The sequence below is a fragment of the Lates calcarifer genome, linkage group LG6 (genome assembly GCF_001640805.2).
Source record: "Lates calcarifer isolate ASB-BC8 linkage group LG6, TLL_Latcal_v3, whole genome shotgun sequence".
Taxonomy (NCBI): Eukaryota; Metazoa; Chordata; class Actinopteri; family Centropomidae; genus Lates; species Lates calcarifer.
Window position 1 is genome coordinate 9,646,662 of NC_066838.1, and position 25,432 is coordinate 9,672,093.

At 40.0% G+C, this 25,432-nt stretch overlaps 1 protein-coding gene and 1 long non-coding RNA gene across 3 annotated transcripts; one reads left to right on the forward strand and one right to left on the reverse strand.

Moving 5' to 3' along the window:
* The first annotated feature begins 24 nt into the window (after positions 1 to 24).
* Positions 25 to 4,674, forward strand: LOC127142558 (uncharacterized). Its single transcript, XR_007813383.1, has 3 exons — positions 25 to 115; positions 2,743 to 2,842; positions 4,579 to 4,674. It is a non-coding gene; the product is annotated as an uncharacterized LOC127142558 (long non-coding RNA).
* On the reverse strand, positions 278 to 22,097 carry tp73 (tumor protein p73). 2 transcript variants are annotated; one of them, XM_018688883.2, is made up of 13 exons: positions 22,014 to 22,097; positions 21,023 to 21,173; positions 15,815 to 16,063; positions 7,140 to 7,326; positions 6,920 to 7,035; positions 6,242 to 6,351; positions 5,817 to 5,959; positions 5,589 to 5,677; positions 5,194 to 5,321; positions 4,587 to 4,741; positions 4,283 to 4,415; positions 2,758 to 2,851; positions 278 to 2,333 (listed from the first exon to the last, which is right to left on the reverse strand). In XM_018688883.2, exons 1-13 carry the CDS (start codon positions 22,070 to 22,072, stop codon positions 1,932 to 1,934), a joined length of 2,016 nt encoding a protein of 671 aa, XP_018544399.2. In that variant the 5' UTR covers positions 22,073 to 22,097; the 3' UTR covers positions 278 to 1,931. The 2 variants fall into 2 exon arrangements, with proteins under 2 accessions (XP_018544399.2, XP_018544400.1); XM_018688884.2 differs by lacking the exons at positions 21,023 to 21,173; positions 22,014 to 22,097 and adding an exon at positions 17,076 to 17,606.
* Between the last annotated feature and the right edge of the window lie 3,335 nt (positions 22,098 to 25,432).

The following is a 25,432-nucleotide window of genomic DNA, read 5'->3' on the forward strand; positions in this document are numbered from 1 at the left end:
GGCAAGATAGTAGATCCTCGAGAACGACGAACGACAAACAACTGAGCGTCGATAAGACGATCGACTAGTGGGCCTCGAAAGGAAGCCATACAAGCGCACACACGTCCGAGCTCAGGTAGTACTTATAAGTAACAGTATAATTTCTATGTATGTCTCATAAAATGTTGCCTAGAAGTAACCCATACCCGTCATATAAATGTCAATTCAAATAGAATTCAACGGTAGTAATTGGCCTAAAACCTTTTTTTTTTAAACTTTGATAAAGTGAGACATTAAAGGAAGGCAAATATTTTAATATCCACAATTTTAAGAAAAAACACTGACCATAACAACCTCAGAAACTAATGGACATTGATGAACAACAATAGTTACAAAGGTACACATCTTAATAATCTTCATAAAACTGATTAAAAAAGAAAAGAAAGAAAAAAACTTATCAGGGATATAAAAACAAAGCACTTATATTTACAGTATGGTAATACATAATACTGATCATAAGCACAAATAATCCTAAATTATTTCACTTTTAAAGCATTAAAGTGCTCTTTCTTTGACCAGTTGGTGGTTAGTGGGTTAAAGTATGTGTGTCTCTGTAAGTAAGAGGGTCTTAGAGAAAATCAAGTACAAGTTATTTTCATGGTACAAAGTCAAGAACTTACTACCAACAAATTTGACACCATACTAAAGTTGCACCATGATTAATTGTGCTGGATGGCAATCTAGGAATATAACTGGAATGTTGCTATTAAATATCCACAAACAAGTGCCATGAAGATACATACTAGTTACACAGCTAGCTATAATCAATATATGAGGACCTTGCCCTGCAAGGTTTTTCAAAATACACACAGAGAAGGATGAAAAATGCTACTGTCTTGTCTACTGTCTTGATAAATAGGGATGGCATTCTTAATTTATTACTGTTAATTCTAATTAAATCCCTACTATTGAGATATAATACTGTTTCCGATCTTTTGTCTCTCAGAAGACTTAACATAGTATTTCCCATGGTAAAAAAAAAGGTAATGGATGCAATGTCCAACTCTTACTTGTTGACTTTGATTTCCATAGGGAGTTTTCATGAATACACACTCTTTATACTAAAGCCCATCAAAAATCAAATGATAAGGGCACACTGCACTAGAAGTCATCACATTATCATGACCATTAAAAATATACATGACTGTGTTCCAGTAACTGAGTTTCGATGTGAGTTTGATCTACCATTCAACTCTATACATTTGGTTCAAACAGGAGATACACCATTTTGAAACTATATACCCCTTTTCAACCACATCTAGTCTAAAACATTTACAAGATACAGTATATACATTTGTACAAGTGAGGGAAAACTAAAAGAACAATAAATAAATCAGCTGAGAACTAATCTTATGACCCAAAAACAGAATTGAAACTTGAAAGCTGTGAAGTGGTCGTATGTCTACTATGACAATTGTGCAACTGTAATATTGCTACACTTGATGTTCATCATAAATCTAAATTAATGCTGTTAAAAAATCTATTATCATCTATTATTGCACTGTGAGACCAAACAACATCCCACTCACCAGAATAATTGATATCACCCTCTTTGAACATGGACTTGTTAGAGTCTCATAAAGTACAGTCCAGACCATGTGTGTTTTCATTAGCATTGCTTTGACAAAGGTGTCATCACACTGGTACTTGCTATGTAGACTTGAGACGTCCTTTGTGGTGTCTTGTGTTCAATCTTCTGGATGGAACAAGTGTTCAAGCACAAAATGCAAAACAAAGAGTGCACGGGAAAGTGCATTAATATGGTGAAAATGTCCCACATTTAAAACAAAAGTAATAGTACATTTAAAGACCGTATCCATGTGCTTTTACTCTGTAAATGGGTTGATTGTGACAAAAATGTTGCTAAAACAGTCACAAGATTCTTTTTGGGCTCAGTGGACATCACTTTCCATAAACTCCTCTTTGATGGAGTGCTTGCTACGAGACATCTTGCAATCGGGCATGTCAAATCCAAAGTCAGCCCACTCATCAGCAGCTGTTGCCATCCCTGATGTCCCAACAACACCTGACCTGTTGGGGATAGTGATGGTGTGGCGGACACGAAAGTGCACAGCCTCCATGACGCGCTGACGCTGCAGTTCCCCACCAGCAGCCCCAATAGCCGCCATCGCAGAGGCAGCCATGTTGCTGCTGGAGCGAAGAAGCTGCTGGCCATGATAGTCATGGTGATGCGAAGAGGTGGGCAATTGGATGGGAGCACCTTGTTTCATGTCCTGCAGACCTCGCCAGATGGCAAGGCGGGACTGCTCTGGTATCTTCAGTGCTCCTAAATCCTGATGAAGGCACAAATAGTCATTGAGGAGTGTAAGAATGTAGGAGAAAACTAATAAAATAAGACAAGATGATGAGAGTGTGTGAGTGCTCATGTGTGACACAAAAACTAAAAGGCCTGCATATCAAAGATATTTTCAAAAACCACATAAGGTAACATTAATAAGACTAGGTCAAATTATCCTTTTTAAAAAAGGACACTCTAGGACACTTTTATTTTCTTTTATCTATTTATTTTACTTATACATTCTACTTCTACTATATTTTACTTTACTTTCTAACTGTGTCATGTTCTTTATTTTACTGTTTCTTGTTTAATTTTTCCATTGTTTTCTATGACGCTGTAGACACATAATATTTGTTATTATAATAACTATTATTTTTACTGTTTTGTTGTGATTGTGAGTGCAGGAACAGAGTGGTTACCTCCATGGAGAGAGTCTGAAGATGGTAGACAGTCTGGAGGCCTTGGGAGGTGAAGTACTCAATGAAGTTCTGACAGCCCAGACTGGTAAGAAAACTGTATGGGGAGAAAAGCAGGGCTGCTTAGACTGCCATTAGACCACAGCTACAAAGCCAGTAGTAGGATGAAAGTATAAAAATCATCTTCTCTGATTAAAAGTGCAGTTGTGCTTGAGTAGAATAAAGAATATTTTAACTTTATAATTAGGTCAACATTTATTTTTAGACAGAAATTAATAGAAAAGCATGTCACTACAGTTATAGCATGCCATTATCTCACTATCTTCTCAAGCTCTTATTAATTTATTTAAAATCTGAAATATTTGAGGCACTGGTTTAGCCTCAACTGCACAGCTACTATACATCTTAGTAGATGTTGTAGAAGTAAAACCATAAACATGCATTTATATTAATGATTCATAAGGCCATTATTGCTTTGGTGAAGAACCTTTATTATAAATACATGAAATGTTAAAGTTTTGGCAACATACAATGTAATCGAAGAAGAACCTAACTGTACAATTTAACTGTACAATAAACATAACAATCTAGAAAATAAAAAGGTGGACAGAGTCTGCTGTATCAAAAATGTTAAATTTGTGTTAAAACAACTGCATTGACACATTATCTTAGAAAAAATAAGAAAAAAAACATTTTTTAAAAATTAAATAGAACTTAAAACAATGGAAATTTCTTTTGAAGAAAATTCACTATAGTGCATTGCAAAGGTATGTGTAGGCTGTATAAACAGTGACAGCGTGAATGATTTTAGATGTAAGTGTATGACACACAGTTTGGGCTTTTAGGTGACATAACAAACCCTCTGGTAGCCATAGTGGAGGTCTACAACCCTAGAGCAGCTTGGCTGTATGAGCAGAGTAAATAGACATGATCAACACATCTAGTTTAGACACTTAGCATATGCAACTAGTAGGAGCTAGCTTAGATAAGAACACCAGTTGCTTTGTAAACTACTTTCAGCCTGCTAAGAAAGACAGACACTTTTTAAAATATATTATAGCTACTACTAGGGACAGGACAGTTTTGGACAAAATTTGGATGCAAACAAACAAAAACACACATTTTACATCTACTGAAACATTATTTGATTGACCTACCCCTATAACACAACCATTTCACTTAATACTCTTTTTCTATTTTAACTGATCATCAATTCATGGAGCCAATTCTTCAGTGGACCTTCATTATGGCACCAGCCATGTTTGCTAGGAGATTTGTGACGTAATTGCAACTCTTCACAAAGCAGCCATAATCAAATCAAACTGTCTGTATAACACAATTCCATCTAGACACATTTCACTGCAAAAAAGCGTTTCCAAAAAACAAGTTTGACCAAATTTGTACAAACATGGCCAAACAAAGTGGTTGTTTTGGCATCAAAATGGCACCCACTCATATTTAACCCAACAAGTGCATCTGATTGTCTGCTGGGAGAATAAAGAAGGAGTGTCATTGGAGGGTGAGGTACCTGACAAGGCTGGGGTCAGGGTTATACGGAGGGGGCGGGCTGCAGTGGGAAGCAGACACTATAGTCTGACTGCTGTGGCCACCGTTCATATCGCCATTGGCCTGCATGTGGTGGCTGTTGAGCATGTTTGAACCTGTGAGAGAGAAAGTGGTAGTCACTAAAATAATCAGCAGGAAATAGCTCAAAGAGCTGTACTACAGTGGCACAAAAAGACTCTCATGGGATTCATATTTTCTGGTCAGAGAACTTTGTAAACTTTATGAGTACATCTGATTTGATTTGTATCGCATACACAGATACTCACCCATATGAGGTATGGAGGTGGGGGCAGTGTGGTGTTGCTGGGGCTGCTGCCCCACCAGCTGGTTGACTGAGGGCGGTTTGCTGAGGCCTCCGTGGCCATGAAGCTTGTTCATGTTGGACAGCGGAGAGTAACAGGAGGGGGATGCTATATGACTCCTAGAGAAAAGACGACAATGTGGCAGAGGTTAGTGGAATGTGTGTCTGTGTGTTAGTGAGTGTGAAAGACACTTCACAACAGTTTGATAAAGTGAACAAAACTGTTAATTTAGCTGTCTGTGAGGGTTATTCCCTTCTATTCTGTGTTTATCACTTCAACCTCTTTTCAGTATTTCTCTCAGACTTTGTCAGGAGTGTCTGTGCCTGGTTATATTTTTGTGTTTAACAAAGTGATAAAGCGAGTTTGACTATGTATATTATGTGTATTTGCATGTGCGATTCACTCAGAAGGGAAAGAAACTACAGTGTGTTTTTGACAGCATGTTTTTTATGTGCCTTCTTGCATGTGCTCATGTTTAGGCTGATCTGATCATTTTGTCAGATGTTTACATAATGTTCATGGACCAACCAGTATCTGTGTGCTTGTATGTGTCTGTGTTCAAATGACTCACGGTCTCTGCAGCAGTTGCTGCTGTGTTTGTTGTCTGTAGGAGTCCACTAGTGGCTGCGGCACCAGCTCCACCAGCTCCAAACTGTCTTTAATCTTCATCAGCAGCTCAAAGTTCTCCCTTCCACGAACCTACTCCCAACAAAGTATGTAACATAATCAGTCAGGGAATAACAGCTGGTGAGCAACTCTTTCAAACAATGATACATTTGTTTGTCAGTATTTGACACAATGGCTCTTCAAGTCAGTATAAATATTTCCACATACTGCTACAGTACACGACAGAATTAAATGAGTTATAGGGCCTGAAAGCTCATACATTAAATGTAGATCAACTGTAATTCATGACAATATATGGTTTCAGTTTTCATGTAAAATAAGTGTGTGAAAGGCTCTTACAGGAATATAGTAAATCTCTTCTTCTCCATGCCGCCTCTTCCTCATGTTAATATTTGGGCTAGGAATATTTGGCGGACTCTGTTTAAAGTCTGCAGACAACAGAAACACAATCATAGTGAAAACAGGTTTCTTTCACATTTCATAGTCTCATTCTTTTCAACAGCCAACAACCAAATGTGACACACACCAACAGCTAAAATATCACAGATTCTCAGAATTTGAACTCACTGCGTTTGCTGGCGCTACCATTTTTGGCCACACTCTCATTCAGGGCCTGTTGTTCCCTGAAATGGTCCTCATCAGCTTTGCGGTCTCTGCCGGGGCACGCACATATCCGACCTTCAAACGACCTCCTGCCCAAGACTTGACCACTGGAATTGGGGATAGAAAATATACTCATCAGGACTTATTGAGAGCACTGATGTGTATAATGTAGTATGCTCCCATTAAACTGTGGGTTGGTCATCTTGTCTTGTGTCATTTGCCAGTACATACTACTGTTAAAAAACTGTGGATTTGTAAAACCCAAGTACACAGTGCCAGACAGAATTAAAATAAAGCAAATTACTAAGAGCTGAGAATTACTTCTTGAGGTGCAAAGAAGTACTTTGCGGGAACTGGTTTTGTTTATGACTTTTAAATTGCTGACTTACTCTCTGGTCTCCAAAGTGATGATGATGAGGATGGGTCTCCTGTTCATGCCACCCACACAGCTGCTGTTGCACATAAAGTTGTACAGGATGGTGGTAAACTCAGTCCCCACCTGCAACACAAAACCAATAAGTGGATGCTTAGGGATTTCTGTGACACTTTTTAAGGATTTTTAGGATTTATATGGCTCAATTTCTCTCAATCTGCATTCATGCAAACTTCCCATTTAACAGTAAGTGTGACCAATATACCACCAGAGGGCAGTGCTGCATTGCAGTTTGATGTGAGGTTGAGACGATTTTGCTTTTGATTAACCTCCTCAGGTGCAGTCGCAGACATGATGACTTCTCATTCTTGGGACTGTCTGAACATGCCCCACATCTTTATTTATAGATGTGCTTTCTATGAAATACCTCACAAAAACTGACTGTTTCTTTGGAATGAACTTGACTGATTCATTGTGCGTCTTGAACAACAACACTTGGCTTAAATGTATGAAATATTAGAGACATCTTTCAGAGACTCAATACATATCTCACAACCACATCTAATTATCATATTTTGTAAATTTTATTCATGGCATAATTTCTGATGTCTGGAGTCATAAGTCCTGTCTCTATGATCCTTAAAACAATTCACTGTGTGTCTCTGTGTTATATAGTGGCTGATGAACCACCAACCTGTGGAGCCTCATAGGGCACGAAGACACTCTGCCGGCCAGTGACAGGATCATCCACATACTGACAGAGGTTATTCCCCTCCACTCGGATCAGGTGACTGGCTGGGGCTGTTTGACCTGAAAGAATGATGGAGAAAAGGTGAGGGCCCAGATGGCTGATCTGAGTCAAGGCATCACACAGTTTGTCCATAAGACAAAATTCACACCAACGTTAGAATTACCATCATTGAAATCTCGCCCCAGTTCATGATTGGGGCAACGTTTGACCACTTCTGTGACATGCTCCGCCTTCTTGTAGACGGGCATGGCTCTGATGATGCTGCCATGTGGAGGAGAGGAGGACAGTTTGATCTGGATTGGACAGGTCTTGGCAATCTGACAGTAGAGCTTCTTCAACAAGGGTGAGTACTGGATGGGAAGACACACACATACACACACATAGGGCCAGAGTGGCTCAAGTCAGTGATCTGAGTTTGATAAATAACAATTTTGAGTGAGCATATGTAACAGAAAGTAAAAATGAAAGAAAAATTTGCCTCAGATATTTTGACTTTGCCCAACAAAATGCTGATCACAGTTACAGTTTAGGTATTTTACAGATGCTCGTATCCAGTTACTCAGCAAATATCAATTATTGCTGTCACATTTTTCAAACACCCTATGAAAAAAATAAACCTAAGAAGTTAAAGACACTGAAGCTGTTCTCTCAAGTGAGTGAAAAAAACATTGGAAGTTCAATCTTAAATTATTTAAGCCATTAAGTCATCTATCACCGGGGCAGACAAAAAAAAAAGAATTTGAAAAAATAGAAGACAGCACGGACAAATAAAAAGCTGGGTGATAATATGATGATAAAATAGAGGGGTGCAACCACAGGACACTGTAATTATCATATAAATTCATGACTGGAGAACAAATTGTGTGATTTGAGGAAAGGGAAAGTTAGAGAGGAAAGGAAAAATACATGACGACTGTAAACCAGTCAGCAGTAAATTTTAGTCTGCGCTGTAAAGGTAATTACTGTGTTATTAGAATGAATAAACGATTATTATACAGCAGAGTGGGTTTGTGGGTAGTAATGTGAGATGCTGCAGATGGCTCAGGAAAAGCAGAAGTTCAAAAGGACAGATTGGAAAAAAATGGCCATGTTTCTTTGTGTGTGTGTGTCTGTGTGTGTGTGTGTGTACCAGCTGAAGAAAAAAGAATGGACGATAATTAAAAGGTTTGACATATTTTACTACAGTCACTCAAGTCAGTAACAGTAAAGTTCAGTGAGAATGTGCTGAGCTGTGTTAAAGGTGTCTTCAGTGATTCCTCAGTTTATGAGCATTTACACATGCACATTCATGTGTATGTGCATGTGTGCGTAAATGCCTGTTGAGATGCATCCAAAGACACCAGGACAAGGGATGGAAAAGCCTTAACATGCCTCAACACAATCACAAAATCTCAAAAATCTTCCCCATGGAAATCAAACTGGGACCTTCCAGAAAAAAAAAACTGAAAAGACAGTTGTCCTGTATGGGCTTGCTACAGTGAGCTTGAATACTAATGCAACAGTGCACTTTATGGCACAAATACAGTATATACAACATCTGCAATACTGCATAGGAAAAAATCATCTTTTTCCATGTCTTTTTTTAATGTCATTTTTCCTTCATGTATTTGATTGGTGAAAGAAAGCATAGATAAAGAGAAAACATGAGAAAGTGAGAGCCAGATGAAAAGCTGTACTCCAACCCAACCACTTACATGGTCATCCTGTTAACCAGAACTACATTTCAAGCATTATTTCAAGTACTCATATTATCATATGCTTTTTAGTGAATGGTTTTACACAGGAAATGGCTTACATAGATGAATGTGTTTTAAGCAAGCTTGAATTTGTTATGTTCTCTGTGGATCTGGGGGACCTTCCTAAAATTTCATAAATAACCCCTAAGGATGTCTTTAAGATTATCTTAGTTTAGGCTTTTTAAGAAAAAGGCTGTATTTCTAACTGGTGGTGTGGAGTTTGGAAGAAGAGGTTGTTATGGAGGCAAGGTGGATCTTTACAAAAGATGCTGAAGTGTAGTATCCACTTGAGCTTGACCCCTATTGGGGACTAAAAGTTGAGATATCTTGGCCTATGATGCTTTAATTTCAACCGTTATTTTTAAAAATAGTCTGTTGTTTGTGAGCCCCCTAAATAACTTCTATACCCCTTTAACCCCAGAGGTTACATCAAGCTTTCCCCCATATTCCTGTTCTCGCCACAGTCCTTTCAAAAAATACTTTATCCTCTGTTTCTTGCTTTTTATTTCTAAACTATCTTTCCCCACTTATACAGATCATTCTTTGATATTAATTACAATTAACTTCTTCGTTTCGACTATAACTTTCAAATAACTTTCTAAAACTCTGACTTGACTCTCCAGCAGACAGCCTCTGGCCCAATGTTGGCTGGGAAAAAGTCATCATTCCTACACCAACAACTGCTTGGATTCCTTGTTGTGACACCGTTACTAAGCCCCTCACAACCACACACACATTGCAGACTCTCATACACACATACACACACAAACACATACCCTTAGCCATGAGCACTCCCTTGAGGGCAATGGAAATACCTGTGCACAACAGTACCTTTTCCCACCTAGCTTTCCCTGACAAGTCTCAACAGCCCATCCATACCATGAATAAATAATTTTTCTGAGATGCAACAGCCAGACAGGCTTCTTATTTACACGCAATCCTAATGCGACTTTGACAAAAAAATGTTGTTCAAATTAATGGACATGTATGGTCCTGTGAGCTAATAGTAATTTACCAAACAAAAAAATAGCTTTTTCTGCTGATTAACTGAGCAACAAGTCAGCGTGCTTTGTAGTAAACACTGATTCTAGGCGATGAGGGACAAGACAATGTCCTGTGTCACACAAAATGCTCAAACCACCACCCCTACATAGACCTTTTCCTTTTGTTATATGTTTTGCCTAATATTTTCTATCCATCTTACAAATCATTCTGACAGATCAGTAATAATGTGCAATTCAATGTCTATTCTAAAATAGATATATACCATTGGCCCAGTATTAAAAGTGGAAACAGTAGGAACCTGTGGTTTGGTGATCGTGTTTTTGAACATCTCACAGTACATGAAAAAGTCATAAATTACTTTTTGTGCTTTCAGTCTTCCTGGGTGCAGATACCATGGGAGATGTCTCAACTCGTCCAGAACTCAGACTAGTGTGCACATGCAGCGAAGACGCATAGGCATACACGCATACACACACGTACACATACACATGAATCTGTGAGTTCAGCTTTGTCAGTCAGAAGCGAAGCATTAATAAAGGAACTACAGTATCTGATGTGTATCTTCCTGTTCAGACAAGAGATGCTAAGTGATGGATAAGCTGGGCTTCGTTTCAGGACACAGAGAAGGATGAAAGGATGGAGAGGAAGGAGAAAAAGATGTAAAGAGAATAAACACAACTAAAGACTAAAGAGATTATTTGTTTTGTTGATGGACTGGAAAAAAATCTTTATGGTGAGTGAAAAAAGGAAATCAAAAAAGGAAGAAAGATGGATTACACACAGATCAGATTATAAAGAATTTTATGTGACATCAGACCGCTACTTGGGGCAGCTGTGGCTCAGGAGGAAGAGTGAGTTGCCCACTAATTGGAAGGTCAGTAATTTGACCTCTGGCTCCTCCAGTCCATGTGCTGAATCAAACTATAAAAACTGTCTGTGTTGAGAGTAAAGACAAGCTTAGCATAGGATCACTTTGCATTTTACCTCTCAGCTTTATGTGACTGTTGATGCTCATCCACCTAGTCTATAGCAGGTGGTGATATATTCACTTTCTTTACATAACATACTCGCTGAATTAAATTCATCCCAGAATGATGATCATGACTTTACAAGGGCACTGCATAATGCTCTTACTAGCTATTTAATTGCAGTTGCATAACTCAATCCATTCATCCATCCATCCATCCATCCATTCATCCATCCGTCAGTCTATCCATCCATCCATCCATCCATCCATCAGTCCATCCATCCATCACTGCCTCTACACAGTGGACCGGTGGAGGCAGGTCCTGACAGGCTCGTGGAGACAGGGTGATAATTGCCAGACTGTCATCCATATACACAAGCAACGACTTGCCCGCCGCAAATTCACTGTCCAAATATCAAATACGTTTAGGCACACACACACACACACACACACACGCAGACCTGACATACAGTACACATGTTGTACTCATCCACATAGTCTAAGCTGGCTTTCTATACAGTCTGTAATTACACTGGATTCAAATCAACACAGAAAATTGGAGAATCTCCCACACTTTCTTTGACATTGTGATAATTGCTGTTTGTCTCTATGAGACTTTGGGAAAATAAGGAAAGATGTAATGACCTGTACAGACTGACTTTTTGTCTTTGTAACACCAGCTACTATTTAAACTTGGTTCTCTAAAAATCTATCCGTGGTATAGTCGATGAGTAGTTCAAACCTAACGTTTTTCTCAGAACAGAAATAAATTAGAAATTCACTGGAGGTGTTCCCCTCTGTTACACCCCAGTAAAGTGTTGGGATTGGGAGAAACAGCCTCTTAAGATGTGAAAATAATGATTTTTAAACCCGTTCAACCTACTGACAAATCACATACTGTAAGTAGTGAAAGTAAGTTGAATAGCTTCACGTTAACTGCTGTTCACTGCATTTACAGTACTGCCACAGTCCATGAGGATTGTAAAAGTTAAATCTTTTTGACAGCATGGCATATACACAGTGTTACACTGAGTGTTATGGGACACACAGCAGAATAGAGCAGTGTTAAAGGTATGAGTTTCCTGGATTGATGGTATCCCACAGTCCAGAACATTTCCTGACCAGTGAGGACACTGGACAGTGTACACTGTTGTACAGGGATGAAATGAGTTAAGACATCAATCCCAGAGGCACTTCATCTACTGGGTGACTATGAAAAGGACTTGATTTGTGGTACAAAGTTATCTCAATCACACCAGTTCATATAGTTATGGATAACTACACGTATTTGCTTGTGAGTTGACATCTGAGAACCAAAATGTGTGTGAAAAATCTTCCTTATCAATTGTGATCTGTTCTCCAGATCTGATGCTTGCCAGGAAGGCCAGCAGTAATGTGGCCATCGATGATACATGGGGAAAGGAGGGGAAGGATGCATTGTGTGGGGCATGTTGGGACCTGTGTCCTAACAGAGAGAGGCTAATAGCTGGGAAGAGCGGCTTCTGACAAGCCGCTGTGTAGTGCATGCTCGAGCTTGCACCTCCACCACACCACACCACACCTCACCTCCATCACATCAGCCCCCCCAACACACACACACACACACACACACACACACACACTTCTGACACATACTGTATGCACACACACACACACACACACGTTCACATTAACTGAAGTCAGAGTATATGGAAAGAAGTCTTATTATTTGACAAGGCAGAGGTGTTAGATCTCATTTCCAGCCGCAGTGAAGCTTGCCTGCATCCAAGCCAAGGAATCGTCTTCACTGGGCAAAAAAGCGGCAGAGAGCTATTATCACTAATGCACTGTGTTTTGACAAGACAGGAGGGGGACTTTAGGATTACCAGACTAGCTTAAGATGGGCTTGGACGGACTTACTGTATGTGGAAACATTATGACAGATGGGAAAAAGAGCGTTGTGTCTTTGGTTTCCATCAGTTCTCCTGGTCTCTGTTCAATTTTGTTGTGTTCTGTTCTCTTCTGTTGTCTTCTCCTCTCCTCTCCTTCTAAATGGTGAAGCAGATGTGGATTCACTTGGTAGCCAGCTGTGCACAACCACAAACCTAACCTCCCATCAATCATTTAGTTGACAACTTGAGAGTAGGGAATTTAACGAGAAATGCTTGATGCAATAGGCAGCTAGCTTTCTCGTAATCTCCCAAAGCACTGCATGCCACCCACTCTTAGTGGGAGGCAGTAGGATGGGGAAGGGGGGCAGCTAGGTAACTGATTATAGTCAATATGCCCCTATGGCATTCGGCATTCCCCAATGCCTGAGGCCATAAGAAATCAGCAAGAAACCCAGAGACTGTTAACTCCTTCATTCAAACAAGGTGACTCAGTCTGGTCCAGATAGTCACTGTTTTTTTTTTTGTTTTGTTTTTTTTTCAAGCATGTTCAAACCTGAGCTTTGTACTAAATTTTGCATAAATACACACACCCACATGTGCACACGCATTAGGCACACACACACAAATCCTCTTGAACCCTAGTGTTATTTTTGGGGAATCCCCGCCCATTATCTGAAACGTATTCATTCTAAGAGGCTTGACCATAATCTGTTTTCTTTTCAAAACTAACACTTCTAAAATGACTTGCTGATATGATCTGAGTCCTCAAAAAGCATTTTGCCACTGAGCTCAAATGAAGTCTGGCAAACGACTGTGCACTGGGTTTTCTTTGTTTTTTTTTCTTCCGTAAAACTGTTGCATGTTGCCATTTTTATTTGGAATGAAACAATTACTTGCCTGCATTTCAAGAAAATGTTTTATGGACACAACCACATAAAATAGCATCATATAGTATCCAACAGAATTAAACACCATCATACTGCATCATTTCACACTTGAAAATTTTTGCCGTTCCATAGCTACTGTATAATAACCCTTAAATACACCTTCTCACACTTAGTCAAATCTTATAATCAGGCATGCAAGATAAAAAACAAAGCATTACAGTAAACTCCATAAAAGCTATGAGTCTCTCTCTCATTCTAATCCCTCCTGTTTAACTGCAGCAGAGGCATCTGAATAATCACAGGTTTCCTAACAGCCCTTTTTCTGCTGCCTCATCATCTGTATCGCGAGTCGTGTGCCAGTCAAAAACTCTTTTGTTTCTGCTCTCCCACAAAAAACTGCTATGACTTGAACTTCTCAGGCAGGTGAAATCAAAGCTTTCATCTTTGTTGATGAAAATGGGATAATTTTCAAACTATTATCCTCGCAAAGCAAAGCTGATTGCAAAAGGGTAGATGGGACCTCAGGGTGGTGTAGTGAGTAGAGACACTGAATCAGAAGATCTGTCAACAGATGCTCTTCATTTCAAATTAAGAAGGTATTTGGGGATTATCAGGCTTCTTTGATTTGATTTATTTTCCTAATCAACAGATTAGAACAGTGTAAACTAATGACGTCAGAGAGAGTACAGCAGGTTAATTTGAAGAACAGAGCGGTATGTACCATTAAACATTAAACCAAACAGGTTGAAGTTTTTGTCATGTTTTAGGATTTCATTTCACTAGAGTAACTTCTCAAATAAAACAAACTAATATCTTTTATCCACATTTTTCTTGGTTTCTATGAATGTAGTTCGGCCGTGAGAAAGACCTGAGCCAGAGAATGGACATGAGAGAAAAGAGATGACAGACATATTTTAGGAGAGGACAGGGAAAACATTTAGGCGCCAGAGGTGACAGCCATGAGTGTGTGCTAAGACCACTAGAAGAAAGAGACAGAGAATAAAAGCAGCAGGTCAAAGACCACCACTCTAATGTCCAAAGGAGGATCTTCTTACATCACTGAGGGGTGAGTAAAACAGCTCACCACGCATGGTTACTTCCAGCAAACACAGCCACGGAGGAGCCCCCCTCAGTCCATCATGTAGAAACACTCACAGGCCTGACCACTCAAAACACACACACACACACACACACAGTGAGTGGAGGAAGTGCAGTTTGTCTCTTGTTTCTCTTGTTTCAGGGAGGTCAACTGTGTGACAGTTGGAGGTGACACCTTTCCAGCAGGAGACTTCTCACTGGGTCATGACAAATTACACAGCTCCCATTTCACCTGTCTCTCAGCACCATCACATCACAAGGTAGTTGTGTGTGTTGTTTTCATTAGGTTTGGTGAGGTCTTTCCCTAACTTCATTAGTTCTGGTTTCTCTGAGTTGTATATTTCCACTACTGATGGTATTTTGTTTACCCATTGTGGTTATCATATTTACATTATATATAAAGTGTATCATATTGTCCCTCTTCAACGTGTGGATAGCATGTAAGCGAGACATGCATCCCAAAAATTTCTAAATAAATACCAGTAACTCAGTTAAGTCCTTCTATAAAACAACAGGCAACGCTAACAATGTCATGAATGGATTGAGACCTGCCATATTATAGCCTCTCTAAATGTTGTAATATTTTAATAATATTACATTATTACGTTATTATTACTGTGTGTTCATACTGCATTGATCTCAATTCCTTGAATTACATTACACTGATTTTACACAAACCAGGGTAAACCCTAGCAGTATGGGTGATACTGTAAGGAAAAAACATAAAAAACATTATATCATAAAAAACATGATATATATCTATCATAATTAACATAATTAACATAATATATATCTATCTATATATATACCATGCATCTCAGTGTGGTCTTGCACTAAGTTTGTACATGTAAAATACTGAATTGAAGGTAAAATTGTCTCTTAAGATTTTGACTCAAATATTGTTTTCTTTCACTGGACAAATCACACAGGACAGAAGGTGTCTCAGCCGCATGCCAAACTTTCCCTGTTGGATTCATTGCATTAGATTTGACTACGAGAGGTGAGTAGAGGACAAGATGAATCACTGAATGATGCACTACTTTCTCTTGCACGCGACACGCCTGCACATGTGCTGGCTTGAGTGACTGTGTGTACGTGTGCATGTGAAGGAGTGTCTTTGTGTGCACATTTATGTGTGTGCAATACAGTCACTCAGTAAGACAGTGAACCAGAACGCAAAAAGAGAATGGCAAGAGAAATACACTAGCACACACATACATACACACACACACACACACACTGCACACCGGCGCCAAGAAAGTGTGTGTACTCACGGTCCATGTGGCAGACTTGGCGGTGCTGGACTGCTGGAAGGACACCTGGAAGGTGTGCGGTCCGGGGTAGTCGGTGTTGGAGGGGATGGCTGGGGCAGGCGACAGGCCCTCGAAGGTGGAGTTGGGCTGGGAGTAGGGAGAGGGGGTGGGCACGGCCGATGAAGAGGCGTTCTCGGAGCTGTAGGGGCTGGCGGACGTCGCACGGCTCCCCAGGCTCTCCATGCTGCTGCTCAGCAAGTTGTACTGGGACTGGGGAGAAAAGAAGAGGGAAGAGAATGAGGGAGGCGAAGGAGGGTGGAGAGAGACGGAGGGAGGACACAGGTAGAGGTGCCGAAGAGACAGAGGCTTGGAAGTGTGAGGGGAGGTCGGATTACACTGAGAGGGAAGAGTTGTGGGTAGTGTGTGGTTGTGTTTGTGTGTGTGTGTGTGTGTGTGTGATGCTGTGTGTGTGGGGGTACATGTGTTAACTGTCTATGTAAGTGTCAGTGATCATTGTGCGATATGTGATTTTTACATGAACTATGTTTGAGACAGGTGGCAAAATCATCTCAAGCTCAGGACAGCAAGCTTGAATGTTTGTGTGTACGAGGTGTGTGTGAATGTTTGAGTGTGTGGCAGTTGCAGAGAGGTCCTCACAGTAGCCTCCTTGGGGCTATGTGAGACGAGTTGTAAAACACAGGCGTAATCTGTGCTCTGCCTAATTGCCTGCCATTCCACTCTTGTCCTCTGTGCTGTGTTTGAGAAGAGAGGGAAGATTTGTTGCACTGAAGCATGTGCAGTGACACTCTTGTTACTGCACTCTTAGGCCCATATATACAGTAGATAAGCTTCTGTACTATAGAGGGAAAACTGCTTTGTGGCCCCTGTATTTTTTTTAAATCATCCATATTCATTTGCTCATTTCTTGTCACACTACTTGAGCATTTAAACATAAAAAAACACAAACAGACAACTACAGTAAGTCCACCTGTCCACCCTCTGCTTTCTTTGAATAACACTGAGTGAATAACAAATATTTAATATTTGAGTTCAACCAATTTGACACCAGCTCTGATTCAACAAAAGAAACCACCTGACAAGTGATATGATATGAAAACAAAACATGTAGATTATTAAAGATGCCAGATTTATCCTTACTACCTGTATTATGTATATGTATCAAATAGCTGACAGTGATTTTAGTTCACACTGGAGTAGCCACAGCATTACACACATATACACACACAGTTACCCTATGCTCAGAAAAATGCAAAATTTTTACCTTCTTTTTCACGTAGTACATCCTCTAGTGCTTTGGTCTCATTTGTCAACTCTTCAGTCAGAAACGTCCAAACACAGTAAAGCAAAGAGAGTGCAGGACCATAGCCTAACCACAGAGTTCAAGCGATGTGTGCATCAGTGGGCGCACAGCACACTCTCACACACACACAATCACTCACTCACACACAGACACATGGACAGCCAAGGACAGGGAGAAAGGTGAGGACTGGCGTGGAGAGAGAGAAACGATAGACTGAGACAAGGGGAGAGAAGGAGAGAGGGAAAGAAGGATGGGAACCCAAAAAATGGTACGACGTTCTAATTATGGCATGCCCGGACATAGACGGCAATGCCGGGGAGCATGTACACACACGCTCCAAAACACCTTGTGAAGGCCTGCACTAAGTAAACACTGTCTGGTCTGACAGAGAGGGAGAGAGAGAGAGATAGAGAGAGAGAGGCAAGAAAGAAAACACATGAAAGAACAAGAGTTCAAGGGTCAGACCTCTGCATCCAGTATTTTATATCAATACAGTATAAATCAGCAGTTTGGCTGGACATTTTACAAAGCAGCTCTTCAACTCTACCGGACACACTGAAATAAATCATTGATACAGGATGGGGATGATCTGGATCTGGAACTGTTTTTTAGTTTTTTTGTCTTCAAAATTCTCTTCAGAATCAAAATGTAAAATCTACCCGAGCACATACCATAATTACAGTCATTTCACAAATTAACTAAGTAATTTTGGGTGGAGTTCAATATTAATTTGTTAGCAGAAAATGCCAATACTAACTAAAATCAAATGTACCTGAAGCAGTACATATCCTCATTCCACCTTTAGATCTTACCCCTTGACATCAGACACTGACAACTAAAGCAGAAAGAAAAACTGAGACACAGTTACACAAGGATATGTAAAGTTCATGTGTCTCCATACCATGGTTCATCTGATGACAGCAAAGGGAAAGTTCAATGTCCTAGACTCTGTGCAAACTGTGTAGGTTAAATGAAGATGTACACATGCATAGGTACATGCAGCACAGGAGACAGCTGAGTCCAAAACAACTAATGAAAATACTATAATACTATATTTACTTACTGTAGATGTGCAGCCTCAAGTAAGTGGCAACAATTGCCCACTAGATTACACATATCAGGTGTTGAAGTGAAACGATTTGTCAGAACTGAATAGTTAATCAACTGAAAATTGGTTGGAAATTATTTAAATAATCCATCATAATTTCTGTCATTTTTAAAGCAAAAATATCTCACTTTCACTGGTTTAAAAATGTGAGACTATTGCTTTTCTTTGCAATATATGATAGGTAACTGAACATTTTTGGGTTTTGGAGTGTTAGTCGGATTAAAAAATGAATCTTAAGGTCTATCTATCATATTTTGATGACAAAATTGTCAATGGATTAAGTGAGAAAATAATTGGCAGATTAATTGGAAAAAAATGTTTGAGGCAGCCTTAATCGAGTACCTTAAATGTCTCATGTCTAGCAGTGAAAAGTAGGATAGCTGTAGCATTTGCTTAAATTCAAATGTGTTCACCCTCATGAAAAATATGAAAATCAGTATCTAGGCTGATGTTCTCTGATGTTCTTTCCCTCACGATCAGCACATAAAAGACTCATTCTGTCCTCCCACCAATATCTGTTTGCTACCTTTGAAATCTCCCTCGAACAGGTATTGTCAAAGGGGCTTTACGGGCACAAGGTAAGCCCAGGTGTTTGTGTCAACAACAGAAAACACTTGACACACACGAGCACGCACACTGTCACATAGATACATGCACTCACAGGTGTGCTTGGTCTTAATACCTAAACTCAATCTGCAACAAGTTGAAACAGAGCTAAAACCTCCACTGCCACTGTGTGAGAAACTCTGTGTGTGTGTGTGTGTGTGTGTGTGTGTGTTATTGTGTGTATAAGCTTCCCATCTCAACAGAATCTGATGTCCCCTATGGGCAGCTATCCTGCTGCCACTCAAAGCTGAGCTTTAAAGGCTCAGAACATTTAGAAACGTAGATAAGGCAGCCACAACAACCCTCACTTGTCAAGATGAGTGAAACAGGATAATAGGCTGAGGATAAAGAGAGTATCACCATGCTAATGGCCTCTGTTTACTGCCACTTATTAAACGGAACCCTACAGTTTTATTAGACAGCACAGAAACTTTTAGCAGCACAGACTTATGTGTTGGCCCTGTTGATATAAAGAAATAACTTGACCAATGAAAAGTTAGGCTACATAAATGAATGACATGGCTTCATGTGAAAACTGGTGCAAGTCTAAACGACGCCAGCTATGTAATGTAGAGCTGAGGATGAGAGGAGGTAAAATGTGGAGAGCTGTGTAAGAAGGTTGCCCCCTGTTGGGAATATTTGGAAAAGAGCAGGATATACCATTCATTCGCAAGAGGTCCACATTCATGCCAACGTGTAGAATATATATATTTTTAATAAAGTTCAAGTGAATTGTGATAGATTATAATAACATCTTCAAAGTTAATTCCTAAATATTTTATAATTAATGTCAGAGGATAATGAAGGAAAGTTGACTCACAATCACACAAGTTCTAATTCAAGTTGCCATAGCCACTTATGCAGGCATAAAGAACACAGGCTTGATTTTCAAATATCACATAAGTCTCAAGCATATTAACTTTTTCATCTGTTCCATTTCCACTGATCAAAGGCAGTGATCCTGAGCCAAAGCCATGTTCATCAACGGTATAATCGAGTAATATTAGAACTTATACACTCAATTACATAAACCATCTTCACACGGACCAGCAAGACAACATTTTCAAACAAAAGTCCACAATACGCCAGAGCACAAAACAATTTACTCTTGTCCACTTACCACACCATAAAGCATCTTAAGGCTCCTGAAAGATAATATGGGGTGTTTCTAAGATGTCTCTGTGACCCGGCTCTCATAGGATTTACACTCCTGCTGTGGTCAAATGTGACTGTAAGAGTCAAGCTCTCCACAAGCTCTATCTGTGGAACAGGACATGATGGGGGATACAGGAGACGTCCTGCTTCTTCTCCACTTGTTTCCCTTGCCTGACTGGGCCTTCTAAACTTGCCTTGCATCTAACAACAAATCCTCGCTCCACCCCCCTCCTTTTTTTTTTTCCTGTCATGACTATTCATTAACCAGCCAGGCAGGCCCAGGCTTGCCCACTTTAAGATTAGATCCTACCAATATTTCAGATCAGAAAGAGAAGGAAACATTAGGTGTTTGGGAGTGACTTCTGATTTCATAGTAGGAATACAGACGTGAATAGAGTGAACAAGTGTCCAGGATCCACTGTGCATCTCAGTGTGGTCCTGCACTAAGTTTGTATCTGACCTTCAGTGGAAGAATTACATTCTCCTGTATCCATTTAGAATTTTTTTTTTTTGCAGAGGTCAAGCTAAAAACTGAGTTATTATAAAGTTCTTCCTGTGGATATGAATTTTCTGTCCAGCAACAAAAGTGAGCAGGTGCATACACCTGTAAACATACTGCAAGTGCATCTTTGTTAATGCACACACATGCACACAGCCTACAGATGGCTCTACAGCGGAGCAGCATGTAGTCCTGGCTGGAGGTTTAATTAGCCCTCCCCCAACACACACACACACACACACACACACACACACTAGCTCTTAGTCCCTACAGGCCACTCAGCAGGGAGCTAGAGAGAGGGAAAAGGCTGCAGAGGAGAGGGAATCTACATGGGAGGGAATCTCCTCGACACTGGAGGGAAAAAGTGAAAGGATGCAAAAAACAAAATGGGAGAGATCCTTGGATGTGTGTGTGCTCACAGACAATCAAACAGCCATCAGATCTGACACTGATGAGGAAAATGCCCATTGCAACAGAATTAAGTTGCGGCTTCTTAAAAAGAAAAAAAAAGATTGACTACACATATGCAAACATTCCTACCATCACATTATCATTCATGTCCCTCATGTGGTAGACATCCATGGACACTTCTGCAGCGCTGCGATGGCTCCCTGGGGTGCTGGTAGAAGGCACCGGTTGCTCACCTGGCTGGCTGCCTGGGGGGAGCTCAAAGTAGGTGCTGTCTGGCTCCCTTTAAATACACAAACACAGTGGATATTAAGCTGATCAAAGAGGGATATGTTTTCAAAAAATTATAATGGCAGAGATGGGTCTTATTGTCACATAAAGTGCCTGATATGCAAAAAGAAGGGTAACCAATGTATAAAGTTAGCTAAGGGAAATCCTTGATCATTTATCATTTATCACCTTTGCAAATTTTTAAAGAATATTTTGTGACAGTTTTTTTTTTTTTTTTTTACAAAGAAGCAAACCATTTCTCATGTATACTTAAAAAGGGAAAATCAAAGTATATACCACAATAATTTTTACATGACATTAGATATCCTATACTGAACGTCCCAAAATCCTGTATAAGATCACTGGATCAAAAATGTCCTCTTTGTCAAATGCAGTGAGAAAACATGACTCTCAAAAGGTTCAGAGACTGGCAACCTTAACAAACAACTGGAAGCACCTAATTTGAAGAAAATGAAAATATTTACTGTGTTTTCTGCGTTGCAGAAATCATCAGATACACACTCAAGAGATGAATGTAAGTGGCTGAAAAAGCAAATATTTGTTTGCATGTGATTGTTTCTAATTATGTCTGCACCACAGAAGCTCCACTAAATAACACAAATTCAATAAATAATAAATGAATAAACTAATCTTTAAAAAATGATGTCCATCATATAGAAAACACTGGCAAAAAAAACACAATATTAAAATTAAGTAAATAAATACTCTACATTAGATGCTGAATTAGGAATAAATCTATCATAATTTGCTCATAAAATAATTACGTTATTTGGAAAACACGTTTATCACACGGAAAGTAAAACAGTCATCAGCAGATGTTGTTGACACTCACAGGGAGCTCCACAGGTGCTCGAAGGTGCCTCCTTCTTCAGTAACAGTGGACTGGGACATCTTAGAGGACGGGTAGTCTGGTGAGGGACAGATCACTCTGCAGAGCATGCGCACGCACACGCACACACACACACACGACGAAAATCATTTAGAATACGCATGGTTACGTGAGACAAGAATTCAAATAATTATCATAACAGAATTTTAACATGTTAGAGAGCTACAAGTAGACCTGTTTTGTACATGTTCTTTTTGTCAGCGTTCGTTCAAAAAGAGGAAGAAGAGGCTCAAAATACACACACACACACACACACACACACAGAGGCATCCAGGTGTGATAACACCAATGTAGTCCCAATGAGTTGGCGTAGGGTGCCAGGGGGCCTGGGCGTGCCCAGACCTGCCTTCCTCATCACCGTCTCACTCCGACGGGAAGCTTCCTTCCCCTCTGCAAAGTCTGAGCATCACCTCCTACGCTTCTGTCTTAAAATAACACACTGCGATCCTAAAATGTGCTCAGACATTACGGAGTTGCCAAAGCAAATAGCAAGTGTAGCTACTGCGGATAGCGTTGAGTAGAGGTGGATTATTCAACCTCTGATCGTATAAACCACGAGGTCTCCGCACTTTGCAGATTTATCGCATCCAAGGTTCTTTTATTTCGACAGAGCTGATGAAGATGAAATGATCGTTAAAGTTTTGAAATATGTCTGCAAGGGGCACATCCGGGCCTCTTGATGGGCGTTCGAGTCCAAACACTTTGAGCTGTCAAATAAATCCGTGTTTGTCATAACAGTAAATGGCAAAGTGGACCGCAGGCCTACCGCGTGAAGCTGATAAAACGATGCCTCTGGATTCCATCTGGTCTCCAGTTTGATGTGCTGATTATTGCACGCAAAAACAAAATCCTGTCGGGTTTTCGGGCTCACCAAAGTTTACTATATTCACAGTTGCGCACCACAGCAGCGTCATATCTCCCTAGTAACCCCTCAGAAGGACTGCACAAGAAAAACTGTGGCAAAGGTGCACAGCTTTAAAGATGCAACAAATCATCCCAAATTCAAACCCTTACTCTGGAATTCATTTGGTCGCAGGTAGGATATCGGTTTTTTCCGCCTTTGAATGGATTCTTACTAAAAGTGATCCTGCGGGTTTGAATTTTTCCATTTGAACTGTAACCTTATCTGTGCATAAGCCACATGTAAGAGGTCTTTTCACTTTGGTCTGTACTGGATCGATTGAAGATATGAAACTCTGTAAACACCTAAAGTGATGTCATGACTGTTGAACAAACTGTGTTCCCTCTTCTTTAAACTGATCCTGTGGCTAGAACCACACATTTAGACTCGTGTAATTAAGTTTTGATTCACGCCACATGATCCAACTGGACGTGACATTAGAAAACAATGCAACATACGCGTTAAAGAGGCCTGCAACACGCACGTGCACGCAGACGCGCATATAATTTGGGATTGCGGAGCTCCGCAGCAGCAGCAGCAGCAGCTGGCTGCCGGTTCCCGCTGCTCCCCTGTTGGCTGCCGCCGCGGAAACCAGCTCCCGTCCCCAGCCCGTCCTTTAGTGCCGCCTCGTCAGGTCCCAGAGCGGCTCACGTGTGCGCGCAGGGGATCTGACAAAGCGTCACTGCAGGACCAGCAGCAGAAAAGACAACGTTGGCCTCCGAAGCTTAATTTAGATTCCGCTTGGACACGGACGACTTTTTCATTTTCACCACAGGGGGAGGAACGTCTACTTGTCTTGCCCTAACCAGAGATAACCACAGCTACAGGGCTTATGATTAATCACTCACGGTCTAAATTAAAGGCGATACATGCACACGTCTTTCAGACACTTTTGGCCAAATTTTTCTTAATGAAAATGGAAAACCTCGCACACATTGAGCCACTGAGGAAAATGTAGCCTTATAGGCCTTACGAGATCTGTGCAGTGCAGAAAAATGGACAGATAGATAGATAGATAGATAGATAGATAGATAGATAGATAGAATAGTCGTGATTGAGTAAAATACAATTTCAATATGAACCAAAAACAGCGTGGAACAATTAGTGATAAGCCCCTGAGTAACATGTTGAATCACTATAATTTAAACACAATGAATTCAAATTAAGTATAATTTATTTAAATATTAATTATTATCCCTTATTAACTCATTCTCCTTCACTGTACACACAGAGGCCTATACACGCCTGCGTTATTTCTGTAAAGCACGGCCTCTGCTGGATCTTTCCCTAAATGCCACACCTTCAAGTTTGACATTGTGCTTCTCTGATGTTCACCTGTCTCTACTTTGCGTCTCCACTCCTCGGTTACGGCACCCATGACAACTCACACACACACCACACGCACGCACGCACGCACGCACACACACATAGGCTACATACACCGCCTCCCCAGGGGCCAAGAAAATACACAGTCCCAACTGAGTAGAAATTAATTTAAAAATTGTTTTAAATTCGATCCTCCTCAGCCCCAAGTGCAATATTCATACGAGGATTCAGAGGACGAGGTTTGCAGTTGTTAATGTATCATTGGGTGTCGCTCCTTATCTCTATAGGCTATTGAAGATATTCGCAGTTATTGAATAAGATCAACACTAAAGAATAAAGCAATGTAAATAACTATAATATCAACTTCTCAGCTTTTTGTGAATCTTACTGAATGGCAGCAAGCTACGCATTAGAAAACAATTAACAGCCATCCAAAAAATTTTGTTTTTTTTTTTTAATCGAAAGAGAAATAGAAATACAATTGTGTATATGTCTGCGACAGGGATCGCCTCTAAGGCCTATGGTTTTTTTTAGACGATAGATTATTTTTTTTTATTATCAGGGATATGTTTATACTGTTTTTATATTGTTAAGATTAAATAAAGAAGACCTCTAACAAACCATTAACCAAACCAGACCAAACCACGATCTGCTGCAAATCAAATAAATAAAATGTGTTAGAACGTTGTAAATAGCCCATTTGCAGTCTCATGCTGCCTCAGCCAGTTCTCAAGACACGGGCTTTCTTGTCAATGAGCTCGTTTAAGAGAGTAGTTTTGATAATCTATTATGAAAAATAAATGCTGACATATTGTTATAGGCCTGTTGATGATAGAAAAAACATAAGTTATCACATCAGATAAATGTCTAGATCACTATTCCTTCTATAGTTAATTAAAAATAAATCAACGTACCTGAAGGTTATTATTATCCCAATCCAAATACCCAGGAATTATGTTGCGCCGAGCACCTGCCTGTTTATTATCGAACATGCCAAGAGAGTGACCCTCCATAAAAAAACAGCAACAAAAAACTAAAAAATCGACCGAATTCAGGGTATGATAACAGTGGCTGGAGATGATTGACTTTTCTGAGAAGCAAAATTAACTGCGAGGAAACCGGAGGAAAACTGATT